This window comes from Xiphias gladius, chromosome 11 (assembly GCF_016859285.1).
Source record: "Xiphias gladius isolate SHS-SW01 ecotype Sanya breed wild chromosome 11, ASM1685928v1, whole genome shotgun sequence".
In the NCBI taxonomy this organism is placed as follows: Eukaryota; Metazoa; Chordata; class Actinopteri; order Istiophoriformes; family Xiphiidae; genus Xiphias; species Xiphias gladius.
The window spans coordinates 23,566,149-23,591,548 of NC_053410.1; the positions used below are offsets into that span (position 1 = coordinate 23,566,149).

General features: G+C 38.3%; 1 protein-coding gene across 4 annotated transcripts in view; it reads left to right on the plus strand.

The window, feature by feature from the left end:
* Positions 1 to 1,129: 1,129 nt before the first annotated feature.
* smap1 (small ArfGAP 1) overlaps positions 1,130 to 25,400 on the plus strand; it is a 117,674-nt gene continuing 93,403 nt past the window's right edge. For all 4 annotated transcript variants that reach the window (XM_040139655.1, XM_040139657.1, XM_040139656.1 and 1 more), the window contains exons 1-4: positions 1,130 to 1,425; positions 16,514 to 16,647; positions 18,394 to 18,479; positions 23,061 to 23,136. In XM_040139655.1, the coding sequence (XP_039995589.1) occupies positions 1,308 to 1,425; positions 16,514 to 16,647; positions 18,394 to 18,479; positions 23,061 to 23,136 (414 nt within the window). In that variant the 5' untranslated portion in view covers positions 1,130 to 1,307. The remainder of the gene's footprint in view (positions 1,426 to 16,513; positions 16,648 to 18,393; positions 18,480 to 23,060; positions 23,137 to 25,400) is intronic.

A 25,400-nucleotide genomic window follows, 5' to 3' on the forward strand; every position in this document is an offset into this window, starting at 1 on the left:
ATTTTGTCTGAATGGGGCTCAGGGTGTTTGTCAGTCATCCAATGTATGTATATACTGTATAAAGTATGTTGGTCATGTCTTTTGGTTAGTTTCAACATGTGGTTTCTGATCTCTTTTCTTGATCCAGTTTGCCTGTCTTTGAGAAAACTATTTCTTTTGACACTTTAATTTGAATAATAATTTCAACAGATGTTTTTACAGATGTGTCTGCAGTTGATGCAGAGATAATTTCGTCTTTGCTGTGCTCTTTTAGGTGTCTCGATTTGCTTTGAAAACTCACGCGTCAGAGTGCTTTCTGTAATTAGAGTACGTGCTGAGGAAGTCCTTTTCCATGAGGTATTGGTACCCTCAACATGCTTCCTTTTTTACAATTTATTTGATGTAGAATACAGAAACCGCTTTTCAGTGGGTGCAGTGGGTGAGACAAGTGCTCTGGATGCTGGTCCTGAGAGTTCAGTGAGTTGACCTCATACACCTGTGTCAGGTGTGTCACACACACGCAGAGTCAGTGGAGTCGGTGTGTGAGGAGCCTCCATCACAACTGTCTGTGTGGGATTAACCTGCATCACACCTGACTGTTACAGGGGAACTGCCATCATACCTGACTGCTTGTGATTCACCTCCATCACGCCTGTCTGTGTTGGAGGAACCTCCCACTGCTGTCTGTACTGCTGTCGAACAGAGCTGCTGGGCTTGTTGAGTGACTTTTTTCATGTTTCGTTACAGACACTGCAATAGAAACAAACACCGAATCAAACAAACATATAGACTAATATCATAATTTACAAGAAATTGCAGTTGCAGTTATTGTTAATCATTACAAACATTATCACTGTCCCTATTGCTTTTCTGCCCACTGGAAATATTTCAGTTATATGCACTAGTAGAAGTTTCCCACCCAGGACAGGGTGAAAATATGAATTTATTATATATATATAAATATATATAGATATATATTATATCTATCTATCTATCTATCTATCTATATATATATATATATATATATATATACATATATATGTATATTCTACGGAGAACCGGATAATTCCGTCTGTGAATCCAAAAATACTTGGCCAGTAAAGCTGGTTCTAATTCATGTGCAACAGTAAAATTCCGATAGTCTTGAAGGCAGCAGGGATGATGCTGCTTTGGATCCATATTACCTTACTAGCAGGTTGCAAGCTAACTGAATACGGGCGGTACAGTGCTGCTTCACGGGGATGTCCCACCCTTTTTAATACAAGCTGAGGACTCCGTGGCTTTTATCGGCTCTACACAAGCAGGACTAACTCCCAAACTTTGGCGACATGACGACGAGGTCAGAGAGAGAAAAAGCCCAGAAACTGAATGAGCAGCATCAGGCCATTCTGTCTAAACTGCTGAGAGAAGAAGACAACAAGTACTGTGCTGACTGTGAGGCAAAAGGTAAGCGTGACAGTCTTTGCTGTAAACCCCTATTTCAGAAATATGAGTAGGAAAAGATAAAAGGATATGGGAACTTGGTAGCTAACGGCTTGCTAAAGCTAGCAACATATGGCAACGTTATTCTGATGGGGGTCACTTATGTATAGCTGTGCTTACATGCCTCTTAGCCTAGTTGCTCAGTACCAAAGTGTGTAATTCCAATAAAAATTATTTTTTAAATTAAGTATATATATTTTGTGTGATGAAAACATGCTAAATTGTTGCTTGTCCAGTCAGAATTAAGCCTAAATGAATAATATTGAGTGACATTTGTCCAAGTAGCAACAAAAAATGTACAATTTCCGTCTAGCACTTTCAAAGTAAAATTCGCATTGAGCGCTTGCAGTACTTTTTAAACAACAGTAATAATAAAGAGCCAAAAGAAAAAAGGTGAGGTAGTAAATATCACAAGAAATGAGTCATAATGGCAGATTCATGGTTTTCGCAAATCGGAATATTTAAATGATATTGTTATACATTTGTTGAAAACTCTGATGCGTTAGTGGCGTAGCTAACACTTTGACTCATTTTATTGTTTATGTCGTGTTTTTTTGCTTTGTTTTTTTTTCCCTGCCAAATTATATGCTAAGTAACGCTGGGATTTGAAATCACTATTGAGTATGGCCTTCTCATCACATATTAACTCTGAATGTAGTACTTTTCTGTCTCATTTTCTTATACGTTTGGGCTTTTAAAATTTTGCTTTCGAAAGTTATGCTTTGCGCTTTTATATTGAAATCGGATGGCCTGTAGTTCTGGCCTTGGATTATATAACTGTGGCCAACTTGACGCAAGTTTTACCCGACAGTGTCGATGTCATGTCCTTGACTGGATTATTTATGAGCGGAAAACTTGCGTGTCCTATGCAGGCCACATTGAATTAGAGGTGTACTTTGATTGCTGAGTTTCAGAGTAACAAGTTCTTGTCACATACTGTAGGTTTGTTGAACCTGCAGCCAACACCTCACATCGTCCTCGCGATGCCCTCGTGCAGAGCAACCGACGCCCCCAAATTCCATTCAAAAATTTTAAAGTTTAACATTCCCTGGCACAGAGTTTAAAGTGCAGTTTGATCGAATTGGTATCATAAAACGTTAGGAACCAGTCCTCAAATCGGCATACCAGAAGCAAATCCAACAGTACTGTATTGCAATAAGATGTGAACTTTAAAATGCATGCCTTTTCAATAAATGCCAGAATTACCCGAATACAGCTGTTTCATCTTAAAATTGGCATATTAATGTAATGATGTTTTGCACAATTGATGTAGCAAAATTACCACGGGATCGTGACTGTTGGGTAAACGGCTAGACGTCTAAACCCAAGCTCACATTTGTCGATAGGTATAGGAGCATGAAATTCCCAGACTTTTGAGTGGGATGTGAACGGCTCGTATCGGGGCTACCTATGACTGAGATTAAATGCCTTTTGCGTCATCACCGTGCCTATGCCGCCATCTGACCACTGTAATCTGTAGCACCAGACCTCCCTCAACCAGTGCATCATGATCATGATTTGCCACCGCCTGTTGCTGATGCTGCTTCTTTTTCCAACATAAGTAAAATTTCGGTTGTACTCTCTGTTTCCTTAATGCTCATCCTTGATGTTAATCTAAATAGCATTTTATGATCCTAGCCTGGTGTTGTATCCTCCAGCAGGTATACAGTGGAAGGTGTAAACCGAAACCTAAATTACCCACAGTTTTGCAGAACAGAGTACACTATTTAGTAATTAAAGTCTTCATTAATAATGACACCCTAGTTTTAAAAAATATTAGCATAAAGTCAATTTACCAACTTTTTACTGATCCTACCTCGTGCAGTCTTTCTCAGCGGACTGAGTTTGCTCAGAGTCTGTTGAGCTTTAAAGTCCAACTGAAATTCAATGTAATTTTTGTCTGTTACACAATACATGGCTGCTCTGTAAATCCCTTGTCCCGTAATCCTCCTTTCAGAAAAAATACAAAACTGTTTGGAAGTGAATTTCTGTCTGACACACATCCACATGCAAGCTTTTGATAAGCATCTGTCAACTCTGGCCTGGCATCTAACACGAGCTGTTCCGGTGAGGAACAGCAGCTAGTGGCGGTGGTAATGCTAAACAAGGTGATACACAAAGTTAGTTCCACAAGTAAACCTGAGTGTGTCCGAAGCAGATACTGCAAGACACTGGAGACATTGTGCTATAATAATGCAATAACTCGTCTTAGAGGATTTAATTTGATCAGCCACGCAGGATCATGAAAAGAGACTCTGAGCACCTGTTTATAATTTTCCATCCAAAGCCATCTGTCTGTTCCTCTAACAGGCAGGTGTGCTGCTTGAAACAATGAACAGTTTTTCACTCATCGCTTATACAATTTGTGCAGTTTTAGGATAAAAAGCACTTTTCATTCGGATCTCCTCATAAACTCTCAGTCATTTTGGGACGTTTTCCGCCCCCTGCCTGTGCCCGCATCTTACCGATGACGTTGCTGGGGAAACCCCTCTGTAGCGTACGGTAGCCTTCTATGTGGATGGAGACCATAATATGATACAATCAAATCTTGCATAAATCTCTAACGGCAGTGTTCTGACATATGCATTACAGACGGTCGCACTGAGCTGGACTAAACAACACAAGAGCCACAGACTATTAACAACAACTCACATTAGCTTTCCTGCTGAAGCCTCCTCCTTATCCATCGTACAAACATGAATACATGTCTTGTCCTGCATTGCAGTTTGATGAACAAGCGACCAAACAAACCTTCACTGGGAAAAGTACTAACATCAGTTTTCATACAATCCATTCAGCTGATTTTATTGGAGCTATACACTATTTGTATCTGGTTTCACGGTGTACTGAAATTGCAACAAATATGTAAAACAACAAAAGTGGAAAATTGAGGCTGTTTATCTGGTGTGACTACAGGGTTAGCACTAAGGCTAACCACCTTGGAATAATGTCTGAACAAGGAGTGTTTTTTTCTGTTCTTCCCATTCTGCTGACATGGCGTGAATGCAGCATTACCCTTTAATATCGCTAACAACATGCGGTCTGCCCATGAATTGTAGGCTAAAGTGCCAGTTTGTTTATTTAGTCTGTAGTTCCCCTGCCGGAGTTCAGTACTAGAGCTAAGCCTGCATGCTGCTGTAAATCAAACCTGTAGCTGAGCTGTAGTTATTTTTTGTTCACATTGGTGGTTGTCAGGATTGTAATCCTCTCCAACTCATAGTTCACTAACTTATTTATTTATGTATTATTTTTTATTGTCCATTAGTTGAAGTGTCAACTAATAAATGGTTTGAATTTATATGTAAATGGAGCGTAAATGCCCTGCATTTGAAGTGGCACACCCTTCTTCTGTGAACCCTTGCTTTCCTTTGTTGCTGTTGATTAGGTTGACATGACACAATTACATTTTTTTGTTTTGTCAATATGAATTTCATAATGAAAATGATCATTTGATAATTAAACCCTTATAAGCAAACCTTTACTGATTCCTTTCGGCTAAGAGAATGGCTGTATTTGCTGTTCTGCATTGTTAAATGTCAGGTATTTTGCTTTGCAAGAGAATTCTAGTGTTAATGTGGAGTGTGTGTATGTTTTGTCAGGTGAGTTGGTTTACAGCATTTGTGGAACAGTGTTCCTGCAAACCCAGCTCAAAGATTGTGTGTATGTTTGTGGTCATTGCTGAATGTAGTTAATTACTTATTACTTAAATGTGTGGGAATTACTTACCTCAGTAGGTGTTCTATGACTTGTTTCTCTGTGTCATCAGGCCTGCATTTCCCATTTCCTTTTCCATCCCCCTCCAGTTTCTGTGCGTAGTGTCAACATTTTTAACAAAACGAAACATTTTGCCTGTAGGTCTCTGTTCTTGTTTTATCTGAAAGCCTGTGCAAGTAAAGATTGTAAAATTCAACATAGAACATAGCAACAGGAAAACATGCAAATTTTATTTCAATTTGCTAAAAATTGGACACACATCTGTCAGTGTTGTCTCTCTCTGTTGCAGTGGATATGTATTTCATTCATGTATTCATTGTATAATTAAAGAGAACTATTCTGGTTGTTGAGTGGAAACAACACAACATGGAAATTATTTTAATGAGATAGCTTGATAAGATTTCGAGTATTGATAAGTATTAAATGCAGAGTTTTTTAATGGCACATAATCAGGAACTTTCACTCCCATGAGTAAAATATAGCTGCGAGGGATGGACTGAATCATGGTAAGTTTTAGCCAAAAAAAAAAACAGTATTCCCGGCTAACATGTCATGTGACCTGTCTAACAACAAGCAAATCAAACATAGGATGAAGTGCTGTTTGAACAAAATCAACAAGCAGCTGATGCATCTGGCATTACAGCCTCGACAGTTCAAAAGCTCTTATTGTTCATAAGTCATTATATAATGAGTCCAAGTCAAGTGTACGGCTGATTTATTTCTAACTCAAGTGTGACTCAGCTCAAATGCCCATGGCTCCAACACAAGTACATATTTTTCCCACAGAGATAAACATTTCATCCTATACCCGTCCTGTCACTGCTGATTCTCCTTCAGACTATAAATGATCATAGCAGTTGATCAAGTAATGAAACTGTTTTTCTTTACCGAACTGCATTAAAATCTGATCTACTGACTTTTCTTTTCTCCATCGGTCAGTGACGTTGCGCCCTGCAGCTTTAGGCATGTTTACTTATGTTAGTCATAAAGCAGCAGCATCCGGCCATGCCCTATGAGTCATGCTGACTATGTCACGGCTATATTTGTACAAAATATACATGGATTTTGTGAAAAGCCTCTGAAGTCCAAAGTCCCAAAGTTGTTTTTTCTTGTGTCTTGTGTTAAGTGAGTTTAATACCGAAGACTTAAGCAACTTAGTGTAAGGAAAAAAGGCTGAATGAAAAATCTGGGTTAATGAAGAAATCAGAGTCTTGCAAAGAGTTTGCTTAACATGGCCACTGTCAAATAAATAAGCATCTAAATTCCTTCTACTTCTTACCATATTTTCACATAGTAAGTTACAATCACTGAGTCAGCTTCAAGTGCAAATGATGATAAAGATCATTCTTACCAACTCTTATTTGACGGACTGCAAGGAAAAAAAAGTCTCTAAGGCAAAGCCTTTGGGGAACAGGTGCATCTTCTTTGAGGTTTAGGAATTTTCTGTTTATTGTCAGTTAATAATGGGCAATTAGCTCATACAGAGTACTACTTCGGTAAACTCAAATAGTAATGTAAATAGCAATGCCAAAGCAGTAATAGAAATGATGATTTGTAAGATAATTGCATATTTACTTGCACGAATGTTCTGTAAGTGTAGACCGCTGCAAACACAGTTGCACACAGTCAGTTTAGTGAAACATCAAACAAGTTAATCACAGTAAAAGTCTAAGAAAGAATATAATATAAGAATATAATTAATAAATATAATTTTTTAATCCTAATAGCCAAAATTTTAACTCTAACTCACATAATAATAACGAAGATAATAATAAGTGTATTATAGGCTATGCACACCTACACAGATGTTATCAACTACTCTGGCTGATCAGACCTGTGGTGAGGTTGAACCAGCTCCACCATGCTCTATGGGTTGCGTTTGAATTAATTTAAATGGATTATGTGTCAGTTGGAATTTGTTCGAACTTGACTTTTTGAAACAAGGACAGCCCTAGTAAACCCGACTCTCTACTGCCTTTCTAATCAGGCAACACAAGTGAAAACACATTTGTGGGTGGACTATGTCTGTATGAGAGAGTTCACGAGCTGTAGGAGATGAAAGGTTTAGTCAGTTTTTATTGACTATATTGACATTGACACCGCTGGTACATTTAATCACCTGTAGATAAATAATGTTAATCATCTCTGAAGGTCATCGCTTTAAAGCTCTGAATTTCGACCAGCAGGATTCTGAAGCTTAGGTAACTTTAGCTTAAGGTAGCTGTTGTTTGCAAATGTAATCATCTGTAGTTAGTTAACATCCATGAGACTGCTAAACTACAAAGTTAAACTATTGGCTGTTGTCTTGTTTAGTGTGCTCTCTGCATGCCAGTGCTTATACTTTTTACACACGGTCAAACTATGCTCTCGTCAATAAAGAAGAAACTTCTCTGTATCATTTTGGTATTTGAAAAGATATAGAGCAAACAGTTTTTTCTTTTGTTTTTTGCTGTTGTGTATTTCTGCAACAGCATGTCTCAGCTCTGAGTGCTTCCAGGACGCAGTTGACCTACAGCTCAACACTGTAACTGAACGCCTCCTGTGTAGACACACCTGGAGCACTGGAGCTGCTGCTGCTGCCCTGCTAACGTACTGCTCACGCTAGGCTGCCTATGTAGACGCCTTGTAAAACAGAGTAGTGTGTCTCTGTTGGCTAAACAGTCTAGCTGATTGCATCGCATCATTTTCAAACAGGTATAGTTAGCAGTTAGCAGGGAGGTTGTTGAGTGTTGTTTACAGCTTGTGTGAACTGAATGGTAGTGAGAGTCTCCTGGGTGAACCTTTTCAGCATTATCTTACAAGCTCTTAATTGGGACCTGAACGGTTCGGGGCTGTGATGCAGTCTGTCCTGTTAGTCTGAGAAGCAGCTACAGTGTGGAGCTGTCAGCATTTTCACAGTGTCATCAGTCAGATAACTTTCACATGGTCAGACATGACCTACTGTACCAGAAGGATAACATTTTACCTTAGCAAAGTGGACACATACAGTGGGGAGACGTTATCAATAATTATCATTACACATCAACAAATAAAAATATTTTGATAAATTCAAACTTAACGCGTCAAAAGATTATTTATATATAATCTATAGACTGTATTTTTAAAAAATTTTTTTTTTTTTTACTATTTCTGACATTTTATGGGCCAAATACTTAAATAGGGTTTTTGAATTGATAGTCAATGTGAGTTACCATGTTTTTGTCATTATCACTGAAAACATTTCCCATTGTGTCACTGCAATGATAAATACATATTGGCTTTTCAGAACTGAACTTCTGTAAATGGACCTGGAGTTGTTTTTGTCAACTTCTGAAATTTTCCATCTCAAAGTTTGAACATGGATGCCTTCACTGGATGCAGTGCACTGCAAATAGAACAGATGCAGTGTATTAGCTTTTATAGATGTTTAAAACAAGCATTTACTCAATGGCTGATTGACCACTTGAAGTGCAGGGCTCTGGTTTGATTGATCAGTTTGTTTTAGGGTTTGGCATGACCAAACATTATCTGCCCTACGTGCTGCCTGCTGCAGTCAGTGTGCCAGGGTGTGGCTGCCCCGCTATGACCACTGCAGTGTGGTGACTCACCTTAGTGTCTCAGCTTCAATTCCACCCTCACTCTTCTCTCCTGTTTACACACACTGCCCTACATTTTCTCTCTCTCTCCTCTATCTAAATGTGGACATTTACCAGGTGAGATAAATTAGATTTATCACTAAAATAGTGTCGGTCTGATATAATTATATAAACGGTTTCACCAAATCCTTGTTATAGCAACGACCTAATGGAAAATCATACGTTCAATACATAAAAATGGGGAAAAAAAGCTACATAAATGACAAAAACAGATAAAACACAATGATGATTCATACTAGGCTGTTATTATTGTGTGTTTGTGTGTGTGTTAATGTGTCCACATTTAGATAAACAGCTGGTTTTTCTTGGTCCTTCTTGTTTGGATAGTTGAGATGAAGCCTGACCTTTTAAGAGTCACACATGCGCAAGTGCAGTCACAGGATTGCCCCCCCCAACACACACACACACACACACACACACACACACACACACACACACACACACACACACACACACACACACACACAAAGGCTGGCAATGTGTCAGTGTTATGATTTGTGGCAGGGGGGGGGCTCTGAGCTTGCCCATGGTCTCATCTGTGCTGGCACAGCAGATCTTGGCAAACGCCTGCACTCAGCGCTTTGACAACCTGTCCTCGGTACCTCTCTGCTGTCACACACGTAAAATACTGGCACAGGCCCACACACACTAATACTAATTTGGACCCAAAAGCTTGCCCACACACCTGCAATTGTACATATTTTAAAGGTGTGAAGGACACGTTAGTTTTGCAGAGAAGGAGAGAATTATCACACTGAGATGCTGCAGTCTGCATCCAGTGGTTCATTGTCACATAAGCTGTTTTTGTTTCCAAATGCTAAGTGAATTTTATGCGAACCTGTGTCATTTATCTTTTAAAACAAAGTCTACATTTTCTTCAGCAGTGGATCAGGCTGCAACTATTAATTATTTTAATCATTGATAAATATGTCCCTTATCTTCTCGATGAACATAAGACAAAGATAAGTAGCCAGTCCTCACATGTGAGAAGCTGCAACAGAGAATGCATTGCATTTTGCTACATTTAATGAATAATTGAGTACTTTCTGACTTCCCTATCCTGTCTGTGACATTCATCTTCAAGCTCTTTTATTCCTGCTGAGGATGTAAATCGGAAATCTTTCACGCGTATATAGTTTAATTTTGAAAATAGGCTCAGTAAATTGTGAGGACTATTTGTTGAGAACAATTTTCAGCTGTGGATTAATACACATTTGGTGCTGTTTTGAGTTTCAGAGCAGCAGGATGGTGTACTGTATGTGGGACTGAGTCAGAATAAACTACAATGTGTACGTTCATGGTATTGAAGGAGCATGTCGCCCAGCACAACGATGTGGCTCATTGATGTGTTTTTAATCGTTTTTGGACAACAGTGGAGCTCTGTGAATATTCTATAACAGGCTTTGGATACACAGACAGTGCTGTTAGTGGGAGCAATTCATCATCGGTTTGGGTGATGTAATTTGAATACAGTAGGAAAAATATCTTATCTTTGAACTTATTCAGGCTGAATCCACTACAGTACCCTCTTTCACCAGCAGATGGAAACGTATCTTCACTTTATCAATTCATCCATTGTTTTTGCTGTCTATTGGTAGTTGTTATATGACATTAAGGTGTTACAGTTCAGAAGATTCTAAAACTTGTGGCCTATAAGTTTGCTGAAGCTATTGAATCAGGTGTCTCTTTCCTGTAGAAAACAAGATTAAAAAAAATAAACTACTTGTGGATTGTAGAGTTGTTCACCCCCTGTGTATATCCCTGTCTCATTTTCAGTCTTTATTACCTGTGATAATGCTTTTTATGTAATGTTTATCTGTCATGAGCTGTCTGAACTATAATGTTTTACTAATTGTTTAAGAACAGACAATAAGACCAGATGATGAGTTTTTACCAGGTTTTCCTCTTGTTTTAATATCGAAGAAACACTGCGTAGAGAGGAAAACATTTTGTCCGTGTAGAAACAATCTATCCACTCCTCCTCATTACTGCTGACACTGAATCACACTAATGGACCAGCACACAGCAACACATTGCTTTTCTATTTCCCCCTCAGTGTCCTGCCCGTCACTCTGATTCTCCACTCTTCTCTGGCCTTTGCTGAAGATTTTGGCAGCCTTCAGATGATTAAGTAAGAGGACATTTTATTAATTAGGAAAAAGAGGTTCTTAACCTTCTTTAAAGGAGAATACAACTGAATTTCAGTACAGGGATAATTTATTTTCTTGTGGCTCCCTTCAGCCTTTATGTTGTTTCTTGTTTCCTAGAAGTAAAATGAATAACAATTAAATTGGTTTAATACAGCCAAATATAACTTTAAGAACTTGTAAATATTATTTACAGAGCTGAGCTTTCAAAGTGATTTACAAGAAGAAATTCAGAAACAGTGGTACTGTTTAAAAGAAAGGTATAAAACCCAAAGAACAAGTATACTGGAAGAGAAAAGATGATTCAATAGAAAAAGGTGGAATGGTGGCTGTGACAGTAGCCCAGATGGATTTCTGGGTGCTATGGTTCAGAACAGATAAAGGCTGCAGTGTTATTAGTCCCGGAGGATTTGTATCAGTCAAGTCAGACATAGTTAAAGTCCACAAAGTCTGCCTCTTTCAGCCTTAAAGCTTTAAACTTTGTATCTTCACTCTGTCCCTGAAGAAAGAACCGGCTCCAGTTTCTCACCACAGACTTTTATTTCCACTAATACATATTGATTGAATAAGCCGGCAGGAATCACATCAGTAAATTGAGATGTTCCTTATTTATTTTTCTTAATTATTTGTTGTGTCAAAGCATTTTCACACAAAGTCTAAACATTGGGATGTATTCTGCAGGATTAAACACCAGATCACAGATTAATCTCTAGGGGAGACTGAAAAACCTCAGATGACATGTATGGTCACCTATCCCTACCTTGCACCATCACGCACATTTATACACACACACACACACACACACACACACACACATATCAGTCGTCGTCATAACTGTCCTCAGGTTGACAGTTGGGGCTTTAATTTCATGCTCGGCTAGCTGTCCTCCCCCTCCCAGTTGGAAAGTTCTGCTGTCAGTCATCAAGGCTCCAGGGTGTGTGTCTGTCTGTATGTCTCTCAGCTGAGATGACATTGTTTGTTTGTCTCAGTGTGTGTTTGAGTTTCTCTGCATATATGTGAATATGTATCCATATTTATTAAACTGTGTGTCTGTGTTATCATCTTCATGGGTATCTGTGTGCAAGCATGTATGTCTGTATGCGTCAGTATGTTAGTATATTAGCATGTGTGTATCTTTTGTGCAAGCATGCTCAAAAGATACACTCATATCTTCTTTATGGCATTCTGTAGGATGTGCTAAAATTCACCTGCATGAAAGTGCTTGAAATTGTGTGTGTGTGTGTGTGTGTGTGTGTGTGTGTGTGAGAGTGTGTGAGAAAGAGAGAGAGAGAGAAGAGCTCATTTGTGTCTAATCAGGTCAGCAGTCTACAAATTAGCACTGGTGTGTTTGTATTCTGTGTGTGTGTGTGCGCGCGCGCGCGTGCGCTTGTGTGTGTGCGCGTGTGCGCATGTAGGGACTGCAGGGCTCGTGTCTACTGAGAGAACTCAATTCAGCTGTCTATTTTTGTCCAAACTTCAATGCAGAGTGAGAATAAAGATGAATAAAATAATAAAGCTGTTATTGAATCTGAGTTATATGCAGGAGACACAGACGAATAGATACTAATGTTTCAGGATCAAAGCTACTGCATATCCACATACTATTCAGTTAGTATAGTCATCATATGCATCATTTGCATTTATTCATTTATTTAAAGACTTGGGAAAGGTCGTTTTAATTTTGGGGAAATTTTTGTTTTTACATCTGTTAACCCCAAATTATTGATGTAATCTGAAAACAGTAGTTATTGTTTTAGAATAGGTTAACCAATAGAAAGAGTTAAATCAGAATAGGACAAAATATTAAGGGGCCATGCAGTAAATAGTAGGTTATCAGATGCAGACCAGTCGAGTAGATTAGGACCCATAAATCAAAGTGTTCCAGTTAAAGGATTCACCAGCAGAAATCTACACGTGTTAACTGGGTTTCTCTTAAATCTGATAAAGGAAACCTGAATGCTCATTTACATGAACTTTCTGAAACCTGGCTGCTGCCAAAACAGTGGTATAATCAGATTACATGAAGTGATCCAGAGGGGCTGCTGGTCATCATCCACTGACACTGGTATTCACCATTTAGAGTATCAGTATCAGTGCAGGCTGTTCATCATCCTGGAGAAAAATGTGATTGGCTGGTTGGCTGGTTGGCTGGTTGCATAGTTTAGCATGCAAGACACAGACAAAAACCAAAGGCATATGTCTTTCTACAATAGACTATTGTATATTTAGAGTATAATTTGTGTGAGCCATTCACTTCTCTAAATACAATCAGACTCTGCTGAACTGCTCAATTGATTTTCTAAATAGAAATACTTAGAAGCCAGTAGAGAATGAGATTCCTTTATGAAAACCCACTGTTTCAGTGTATCTGGATGCTCTGCAGTGTACCAAAAATCGATTTCCAGCCTATGCCTACATGCACAAGCAGTATGTGGGTATGCATACTGTAAATGTGCTCTGTATGTAAATGAGAACTCAGCTCAGACTACTATATGCATTTGTTTTGAGACATTTTTGAAAGAGGGTATCTGAGAGCTGACCAAAGTGAAGTCCAATCCATACTGATAGATATCCATCAGATAGAGTCCAGCTTACAATGGCTGAGCTGCTTGATTTAGGCTTAACACTCAGTCATCCCTGCCTTAATGCTCCTTTAGGCCGTCTAGTGCATTAGTGCCACCGCATTAACACACTGATGCTCTTACCCGGCACTGGCAAACCCACTGGACTGCGTTCCCACCTCATTCCTGCTTCCATCCAACCGGTCATGCCTTACCAACATTATGTAGCCTGGAGCCATAAAAGTTGATCCTTTGCACTTTCTGTGTTCAAAGTCGCTTTCAGTCATCAAACTGACAGTAAGCTTCATGGTCTGGATAAGGATAGAGCCAAAATGGTGCTGAGGGTCTGTAGCCACTAGCCCATTAAAATGATTTGACTGTAATTTCTGTGCCATCATCTATTTATTCCCATGGAGATTTGGCAGAGCTAGGGGTTGTTTTGCACTACTTTATACATGATGGATGATGCATTTGGATGACAAACTTCTATGGAGCGCTCTTAACCTTAATTCAGAGAAATAGTTTATTTTTAAGAAATTCCAGAAGTATGCACAAGTGTGTTAATGTCCCTGGTTTCAGTGTCTTTAATGGCCTTAGAATGCCTCAGACAAAGTTGTTGTCTTACAGCATTTGTGAAATTGGGTCGAGCTGTGCACTCGATGGCTACATACATGATATTGTTCTCAGAGACTGTACTGTATCTTGGGATAAAGTCAACAACTTTGCCATCTGATGGTCCATGTAGAAGATGTGGAAATAAAGAAACAGCATTGTTCTTATATTGCAGTATAAAACTAGTTAGTCCTAATATTATAAGTATGACAAGAAAACATGTAAGATCAGACTTTTATTTAATTTTAACATAATCGTGTTTGGCTGCTTAGCTTAAGTACTTGTTTGTATTTTCAAACAGTATTTTACTTTAAACGTTACATAAGAAAAGGCTTTTAGAATGAGAACTAACCAATGTGTTTGGCAAATGTAACTCTATCTCAAGTAATGTTGGTGGGTTATTGAAATGTTAACTTCCCAGGCACAATATAGAATAAGACAGAGCTGCTAACTTATTAGGTTAAACTCTGGTATGGAATCCAAAACAAGCTTCCACACAGTGGGGAAATATTACACAGTAGATGTGCCAGTCATGACTGATTCTTTTGATTAATGTAACGTGTGACCCTCCAAATTAATGTAGTTGGTTAATGATTTGCTCCTTGACCTTTGAAGTAATGCTAGGTTACTACTGTTGATAGTAAAGTAGTTAGGTGGAGAACTTTCAGATCAGATGAAAACACTGTTCAGTGCATTCCTTATGCTTCTGGTCCTGTGTTTTTGGTTTTGGAAAAGCTAAAAAAACAAAACAAAAATGAAATGCAGAGTATCACTTGTATACACTGCTTTGGCATGTCGAGTAATCCAAAGCACTGCATAGTTATGGGTACTAACCTATATTTGGACAGTTGCTGTTCAGGTTAGGGGTTCAGTGAATGGTAATGGCCTTGTTTCTTCTTCTCTTCCAGGGCTTTTATGTAGTCCCCCTCGGACTTCTCCAAAATCAAATTGCTTTCACCTCTGTGCAATGAAAATGTGAAAAGAACCTGTTTAGATCTGTAGTTCATCCTTTCGCCATACCAAATATACTGGATAGTGTTGCCAGATTCTTGTTTTAATTCTGCTTTTTGAGGATTCTGGGTTAAAAAATCCTGTGACCCTTGAGTTTTTGAAAACCAGGTTATTGGACTCAAAGCCGCTTTCATTGAGCTAGAAGACCACTTTTTATAGTACCTTTCATATTTGGAAATAGGTTTGTAATAATAGTGACTTTTAATTAAGGCTAATAATCACTAAATGAAAGTAACTGAGATTGCATTCAGTAAAAGCACAAGGATTTTATAATTCCTCTGCCTTTAAAGACTGAATTTGAATCTATTTTAAAACACTGTCTGTACCAATTAAAAGAAATCATCTTTCTTACTTGAAGATGATTAAATTTTTAGACACGGCTTGTACATTTAATATAAAAAAACAAGATATGTCTGCTTATTTTCTTTTACTTCAAAATTACTGATACCTCATAGTGCACGCTAGTACTTTTGCAGGGAAAAATATTTTTTTAAACCACAGGAGCTATGGGCAGAAATGATTCAAACTGTGCTTTTGTAACATCCCATTAAGATGGACTGAAGGGATTTGGGATTTTACTTCCTGAGCAATTTTGATAATAATGTCTTCAGAATGTTTCAGGATAACCTTATCCTTATGTAAATAAGTGTGTACATCCTGAAATACTAAACTAAGTTTTTTTTAACCCAGACACTTTCACTGAGGTAAAGGTTTTGAATGTTTGTGCTGTTTGCATTTGATCTTTTTATATGAACTTCTTGAGTTTTGGTTTAAGTCTGATAGTGTACTGTACCTGTGAGCTACTGCACTTTCCAGAAATCCCTTGTTCAAAATGAAACTTCTGAGCTTGAGTTTCTGTGGATGGGAACCTTTTTTTATCTGTGCAGCTATGGTGGAGATCACTGCTCATGCTGACTACTGAGTTGTTGCTATTTGTTTCTAACAAACTGTTTCCAAGACTTACTAGAACCTTGAAAAAAACGTAGTATTTAAAAACTGTACTTGGCAACTTGAACGTTTTGTGGCCTCGAGAGAGTTACCATTGAATTTTTACAGTACACTTTTGAAGGACAATGCTGGGTTGGAGGGTTTCAGAGAGAATAATGGTTGCTTTCTTGCCCTTTCTTTCTTGGTTGAGTGTTAATTTGTCGCTTTGTGCTGTTCCACCACATCTAGAATTTAGATTTTATTTCAAAGAGAATTGAAAGACTGAATCTACAGTATATTGTCTCAATTGGTTGGGATGGGTTATTCTTTTCTGTAACAGTCTTACTGAGTCAGTTAAACTGATAACACAGCATTTTCTCACATTAAATTTTTAAGCAGTACAGCTTTAAAGCAGAAATTTCTCTCTCTTTCTCTTTCTCTAAAGGACCGCGATGGGCATCATGGAACCTCGGGGTGTTCATGTGTATCCGCTGTGCTGGCATCCACCGCAACCTGGGCGTCCACATCTCCAGAGTCAAATCTGTCAATCTGGACCAGTGGACACCTGAGCAGATCCAGGTATACACATGCAAATAGGGCCCTACACATCCTTAACACACAGAACAATTCACACCAGCATAAAAAATACTGAAGCAAAAACCTGAGTATTAAAGAAAAAATCAATAATGATATTCCACAGGTTAGTACTGTTCTCACTACATGTAATTCTCAATACTGTTGCTCAGTTTTCATTTGTGAATTTGAACTGGTCTTAACATAAAGGTGGGGACACACACATTAACTATTACACTGATTATGTCTGTAATTTATATCTATGATTTTGATCAGACCAAGTTGGACTCGATCTGTTCTAGTTCTACGGTGTTAACTGCTATAAGAAAACATAAAATCATACAGTTTATAACTTGCTCCCCTATCAGATTGGAGTCACACGTTCTCACTATGATGAAGTTAAAGATGATTTACTTTTTACATTTGAAATTGGAAAAGTCAATTCAACAAGCTCAACGAAAAACATTGGAGAGAAAGGCCAAGAAATTATAAGTTATTTTTTTGTTTGCCTTGTTCAAGTTGGCTTTTAATTTAAACTTTTAAACCAAATTGACCCAATTTTTTGCGAGAAATCACACCCTTTCCTCTTGGATTCATAGTCAAATCAAAACAAACAGAAGTCAGACAAATACTGCTGGAAACAAACTCTTTCTAGTGATTACAGTATATTTGATGTTCACTACTTTAGTAAATAAATCCACTTACAAATCATATTAAAAAAAGTCAGTCCTCATAACTTATAAAAAGAGGTTTTTTGGGGTTTACACTATTTTTTACAGTTTTTGACATTACTAAGGCATTAATGTCCCATCAACATGGTCCTTGTATCTCTGGCTCACTAACATACTGAAAACATTACAAGCAAAAAAAAAAACAAACAAAAAACCCACACATCTTATTACATCTTGCGGCAATGCCCTAAAACTGTAAATAATGGAAGTGAAAACCGAGCAAAAACAGTTGAGTTTCTAAGCGTCAAATAAGCATGTCTACTTATGGTGGTGCACACATATCAGTGTCAATCTGTACGGACACACACACACACACACACACAAACAGTCACAGAAATGCAGTATTTAGTACGCATTCCAGTGTTCTTTCACATACAGTGGATTTGTGTCACGCAACACGTGTGCACACATGCATAGGGAATGTAGAGAACTATAATAAGTCTATGTATAGGTGCGTTGTGGATAACTAGCATGCCACATTGATTCCTTTACACAGTATACATCTGGAAGAGTTGTGTGTTTATCTGTCTGTGAAACTCACCGGAGCATGCCAGGAATTTATTTAATCATCTAGTTGTTAAAATATCCACTTGTTTGGTGTGCGTTTGTGTACTATGATAAAGGTATGTGTGTGTGTTTCTTCATGGCAGTGCCTATCCATCAGCTGAGTGTGAGTAGAAAGGGTCTGACTCTGAATGTTAATCACTGTTTTCAATGACTAATTAATTCTGGATGGCTGATTATTCCGACTCCGTCTCCTCTGCTTCTCCTATCATCACCCCATTTATCACCCTCCTCTTAATTTAGCCTTGACACATTCGACCAGTGTGTCTTTCACTCTGTGTGTTTGTGTTTGAGTGAGCGTGCATGGAAAGGAGTCGGAAGGAGCGGAATGCCAATTTGATTTATGAAAGAACTCACTGTGTGTGACACGTTCTTAAAGCCGTTTTACCAGTTACCTTGCTAGTTTTAACACCACATCCCTTTTTCTTTCTTTCCCTCTCGACTTCTCTCCTTGCAGAGCATGGTGGACATGGGAAACACCAGGGCCAGACAGCTGTATGAAGCCCACTTACCAGAGAACTTCAGACGGCCACAAACAGACCAGTATCCTCCTCCTGCCTGCTCTGTGTCTCTCACATGGTCTATTTACTGGCCCCAGCATTTATTCAACCCCACTTTCATTCTCATAAAAACTTGGGTTTGTCACATCACATGCCACCATACACTGGTATAAAAACTCCCAGTCATCGAGCTCTTGCATATAAACTGCTGTTGTCACACTACATGTGCATAAAAACTGCCTGTTACCATACATTTGTATAAAACCCTCTGTCACCATTCTGCACATGTTAGTATAGTTTTGCATAAAAGGGCCCTTTATAACCATATATGTCACTCTATATTTACATACAAATCTAAAAGCTCTCTGTGTTATCATATACAGTGTTAGCATACAAACTCCCAACCTCACCAAAATGACTTATGTCACCACAGTTCTGTCACACACAGATGGGTGTCAAATGAAAGGAAAAAGCAACGTAAAGTTTTTCCTTTCATATGTTTCCTTTCATTGGTCACCCACGTTAGTGGGGTGTTTTGTTTCACCATGAGCCTTCAGAACAGTTTCAGCATAGCCTCTACTACAGGGATAAACGAAAAGATTTCCCCTCATTTGTAGAGATTTCCTCAGCCTATCCTAGGGATTGGTATTGGGGCCGGTCGAGGCATTTTTTAACGGACTGATATCGGCTAAAAACAAACCTGATCAAATTCCAATAATTTCTGTACTGGACTCTGGTGTGTTTTGCCTACCCCAGACTGCTGGTGTTGCAGCACTGTTCTCCTTCATGAAAGCCTACAGTGCAGAATTCTTTTGCAATGGAAAATTAGAGTGTGTCAGTGCGAGAAATTCAATTTTCATACATGTTACAGAGCAAATCTGTTGCACCTCTGTCCCCACACAACATGACTGGGTTGGATGTAGTCAGAAGTGTTCTCTGGTGTACCTGTAAGCACACCCGGTAGTGATGTCACAGAAGCAAGTTTTTCTATAATTGATCATCAACTCCGTCAATGAGCCTTTGTGTAATTTGTGACAACTTATGAAATGCCCATTTTGTTTTCTTCTTGATGAAACCTTTTTCAGATTTTTTTTTTTCCCTTCAAAATCCAAGTAAATTTGTTTTTTGATGCATAAATATTCTAAAGAAATTAAGTGAAAATATGTCAGTGTATCAAAATAATGTAGCTGCTCAAATTTGCTTCACCTGCTCTACTTGTCATTATAAAACAAATCCTGTATCATGTACAAAAATGAAATGCGTCCTTGATCTCTTAACAGGTTTACGGTAAATCTTATGTGAAATTTCAATATGAAGGACCAGTGTGTTTTGTTCTCGAAATCTCAGCAGGCACTTAAGGTGCAGTAACAGTTGAGTCATCAGCACTGACTGTTAAAAGTTGTAAAACGTAAGTACAGTTTTTTAAACAAGTCAATAAAAATGCAGATTTTCTTTTAAATGACGCATTTATTTAAAACAAAAACTGAAAATAAGGTTTTTAGTGTGCAGTGATCAATGAGTTAGCTCTACAGCATTAGTGGTACACGACAGTGATATCCAATAATTAATGCATACAGTATATCAGCCCACTGATTGGTTTAACGCTAACCTACTACTCTAACCCTAGTTGAAATCACACCTGCAACCGGCCTTTTCCTTAGAAGAGAAGGGAAATCAGGGAAGTCAAATCACACTCACTCATCGTCGAACTTCAGCTTCGCCTGCACACCCATAATTACTTCCAGTACAAAATAAGAAGTGACAGGCTTGCTTTGTTTGCGTCACTCTACACATTTAACCAGGGCACCTTCAATAGTGTCTTTGTCTACAGTGGTGTAACAGTGGATTCCAGTTTGCCCTTTTCCACGATACAAGACAAGACAACTGTGTGGTTAACACAGCAGCATACGTTCATATTTCCACCAGCCGACTGAAATAAATAATCTCCCAGTTTGAAATGCTGCTTTAATACCCTATCTTGTATCTGGCAGGCCCATTTGTGCGGGTGGTCATCATTCTTCACTCTTTTGAAGTCCATTAGTTGTTCTGACAGAAGCGCCGCTGGCTGAAAACAGCAGATAACAGACTCAGGATTACAAGAGCTACCGCCTGAATGTGTGTGTGAGCGTTTTCTGTGTGTGCTTCTGTGTTTATATCACGATTTTGGCCCCGCTATTTACTGTGCTTATGTATGTAAATGACAAAATGGAGTTTGATTCCCCTCCCATACAGTATATACTATTTTGTTTTCAGCTCCTGTATCTGAGCACACACATAAACACGTGTTTTACACCAGTGTGGACTTGTTTAAGTTGTTTCGGTGTATTTCATTTATTGGGACTTTTACTGACATTATTGTAGAGTACAATTAGACTAATGTGGATTTTATATGGCCAATATGAATGTTATTTTTATAAAAAGTCTTTAATCCTTTACACTACTGGTATTACGATGGTATTTTATAAAATTACCTATATTCTAACCTGTATCTTTAACAAACTGGATGTCTTTTCAAACTTTGAAGTTAGTAATTTTTACACCAGTTGCCTTAACATGTCCCCAATACTTCTTGCTACCTCACTATATCTCACTAACTTAGGTTATAGGGTCCTATAAATGAAGACGCAGTGATTACCATCCGACCTTATCATACAACTCACAGTGTTGAGTGTATAGCTTTCTTGTGTAATGAATCAAATGGCACTTTGGTAGACAACATCCAGTGGTGTACGGGTAGTGGAGGCAACATGAGCATACAGGATATCTCCATAATCCAGTGTGGAAAGTATGGTAAATTGTTAATTTTACTTAATGTTTTCTCTGTTTTCAAAGGAGAAACAAGTTCTGACAATATAACATCTGAGAGTATATGTGTATTGTGGTGGAGTTATCACTCCACCACAATACACAACTGCTGATATTCATAAATCTCTGTGATGTTTACTTAAAGGAATGTTGTGAAATGTATTCCGGGTTTCATATTCCCTCTATATATTTCTTTTTTCAGTGTCTGTCTAACATTGTGGAAATTTAATTATCTCATGTGAAACTAGCTACCTCAACATTAAGTATTAATGCGTCAATGTGCTAGCAGGACCACAAATAAAGTATTCTCTGCTCACCAGCATGGCAACTGCTAACAGGACCTCAATAGCAAAAATAAAGCATATTAGTACATGCTTGCTCTGTTCAGTTCAGGTCTTCTCATTGCTAACCAGTATAATGTTAATCATTGGTACAGTATAATAAACATGAAATCAGTTCAACTGTAGGACATCCATCTCATCAGAGCAAGACAGCACTGACTGGGCCAGCTGTGGTTTATGTCAGAGGTTAGCAGTGGGCCCATATATCAGTCTGTCTGGTCTGTTTGGTGTGTTTTGTGGGTACATGGTCGTAGCATCCGTCTTCATCTGACACTCCTTTGATGTCATGTGTTATGTACCACCATGACATTGTGCACATATTTATCCACTGCAGCCCGTGCTGCTGTGCTGAGTATTTTAGTGTAGCATCCTAGGTGCTCTGTTTTTTTTCTAGTCAACAGTAATATTTAAGTGCTGTGTTCGAGATGCCGCTCCAGCAGCCTGCCCCTCCTAGCCTATCTCGTAGCTAGACTTCTGCAGGTGGTCATCATTTTTCCGTCTTCTGAAGTCTATTACTCGATCCCACAGAAGCGTCGCTGCTGAAATAGGGAGATAAGAGAGTCGGGATTAGTGCTGATGTACTTTGGTGCCTGGGTGTGATGGAGGTGTGTGTGATTTGTAGTTCATGGGTGTGGGCTTATTTGTGTGCACACACTTGTATGTCTGTCATCATATTTTGACAATGGAGAGAATCCTAATTTTAACATATCAACTATTGTAACAATAATAGTAGATGATTTTTTGGTAGGGGACAGATAGACAGGTACCCAGCTGGAATCAAACTGTAGATGTTGCAGTTACATGAAAGATATACAAATCTTAACCATCACGCTACTAGGACACCCTAAAAATTATAGACTGTAACACCAGTTAATTTCAAAGTTAGGCAAGCTCTTTGCGACAAACATGTGTAGAACACTGTATATAATTTTATCTTATATTTGATGACTGAGTGGATTTGCTTTAAAAGCCACTTTCAGACAAAATGACTTAAGCAATAGTTGTGAAAGGACGTTATTATTTCTTCAAACTAAATAAAATGACCAAATAGCATTTTTCTGACCTGATGCCCTTATCACTAGAAACAGTACCTTCCAAAAATGTCATAAAACACTTAAAAATGAGATACATAAGACCGTCTCTATAGCTTTTGCCACCACGGTTGAGGTTTCGTTGGTTTATGCACAAAAACTACTTAGAGATAGGACAGGGAAAGATCGTGGTTTGGTTTGGGTTGGAGCATCATATCATGTTCTCACTGTATTCTATCTCTGTACATTTAGCACATGCACCACTCTGCTGCTGTATCTATCATCTGTAATATCCAACATCCATTAAATCAGAAAAAGCAAAGTTTGAGGATTACCTTTTCTTCCAGTATTCCCGAGAACGAGAGTATGTTAATGATTTTAGAACTTTGCGTAATAGATACATGAATATTTCTGTGCACTGTTTTAGTACTTAACCCTAACCTTCAGAGCAGTGGAGGTCTTCATCCGGGATAAGTACGAGAGAAAAAAATACTTCAACAAGGAAGCCCTGGTCACGAATCCAGTGAGTACCACCATCAATTCTGGTTTTCTACATTTTGAGTTTTGGCCTGTCAGTCCAGGTCATTGTTATAACTGTCTACAGAGCTGCTATGGTCGGATGCCAGTTCATGAACTGTTATTGTTATAATTGGCTACAGAGCTGCTATGACTGGATGCCAGTTCATGAACCTATGCATCAGCGCCTGCTTGTTGCAGAGGTTTGATGCAAAGCTGTTTGATGTCTCTATCTGCTAGAGACAGAAACCAACTTAAATGTAAAACTGCAGCTTTTCTGTCCCTTTAGCTTAGTGTTTTCTTTTTTGTTGAAAGGCTAAGGAGTGTTTTTCTTGCCATCTAAATCAGTAGCAAAATCTGTATACACACATTTGTTTGAAGGAGCTTAATATTAACAATCAAATATTAATGACTTCCTATCACTTGGTTTTTGGTGACAAAATGAAAATTAATTCTAAAAAGCTACAATCTGCATCAAATACTGTTTGCATGGTTTTGGCTGCTGTTGTTTAAAAAGTTGAAATGTACTACTTAGGCATCTTTTCCTCACATAAACATTTGAATGAGTTCCAGTACTGACTTTTCCGTGTCAATGCATAGTTTACTTCCATTATCCATGTTTTTCACTCATCAAGCATGTAAAGTTTGTTTTTATACAGCTGCTGATCTTTTCTGCACTTTATGTCACTGGTCATGGTTGCTAAGCTTAGATATGTGGAAGGGCAGTGAAATCCCTTTCAAACCTGATGTCAGCCCAACCAGGAGAGTCTTCGATCTGATAGCAAGTGTTTTTTCAACTTGGCATAACCTATTAAAACACTCTTATTTTGTGACACAGATCTTTATCTTTAAGTACAGATGTCTCTGTGTGTCTGTATGGGTCACTGTCAAGACTGAACCTTCCTTTGCATGGATAATGAGAGAGAAAAGATGCGATTGTGTAGGTGTTTATGTGAGCGGGTGGGTGCACGTTTCCTTGTCTTGTTTCCAGAGAGATTATCTCTATGAGGTGTGTGTTTTTGAGTGTTTCGATGAGTAGGTTGTTTCTATACTGTGAATTATGTGGGCTGGTGTGAATGCTTACCAAAGTGTGTGTGTGTGTGTGTGTGTGTGTGTGTGTGTGTGTGTGTGTGTGTGTGTGTGTGTGTGTGTGTGTGTGTGTGTGTGTGTGTGTGTGTGTGTGTGTGTGTGTCATTTGCACTTATCTCCACTTGCTACAATGTAACTAAGAACACAGTAATCAAAACATTGTCGTGGAGAGTGACAGAATTCAGTTAATATGGGAGACAAAGTCCCTGGTTTCTAGTCATGAAAAGTAAACAAGACTAGGTCAAAACCTAGTATATGGAGGACCGCCCTTTATCTATTTGCTTCTCTCCTACTCTCTTTGCTCACATATACAGTATTTTAATACAGCCGAATTCCCAATATAGCTGTTCTCATTTACATAATTTTCTGTTTCTGTTTTAGTCTGTCAAACACCATTTCATTACTAAATAATTCAAAAAATGTTGCTGTACTATGTTGTACGGTGACTGTAAGGTGAAGATGGCTGCAACACACAGAACTACAGTCATGATTAGTAACTACATCCACATCCCTTCCATCTTGACATAAAAATACAGAAGATTTCAACACTTAACAGGTACATTTCTGTTACAGCCAATCAAGCATTAAGTGATATTGTTAAGTCCTCCACGTTATTTTTCATTACCCTCTGCAATAATCTATTTCAATGTGTCTTTAAGTCCTCACAACTTAGTGTAACTCAAATGTTTCATACAGGAATCTTTGCATCTCTGCTTGCTGGAATGGAGTTTGCATGTCAGTGTCATCAAAATATCACAAGAATGTAGTCTGTCATGGACAATGTGCTCCATGCATGTCTGTGTTGGAGATTGAAATAAGTACATCTACTTCTACTGTTAACAGCTCTGCACTGTTACTACTTGAGCTAACATTAATGTTAGCTTCATAGGCTGCTTCACAGCCCTGTAGGTGTATTTTTTATTTTTATTTTTTTTCAAAAATGATACAGCCCTCTCCCTCTCTTTTCAAAAATCAAAATGATTCAGAGTGGTGTTTCTTTCTCAACAAAACATGTTTGCTTGAGCCTTTCATAATCTAGATATGCCACTTTAATTAATTAAAAAAGAAATTGAAAGTCGTTTCAATTCTTTACAGCTAAAGAGATACAGAGTTATAGAGAGTTTACAATGTAAGTCTTAATGTTAATTGCTGCTCTTGTGTTTTAAGTAATAATCACTACGC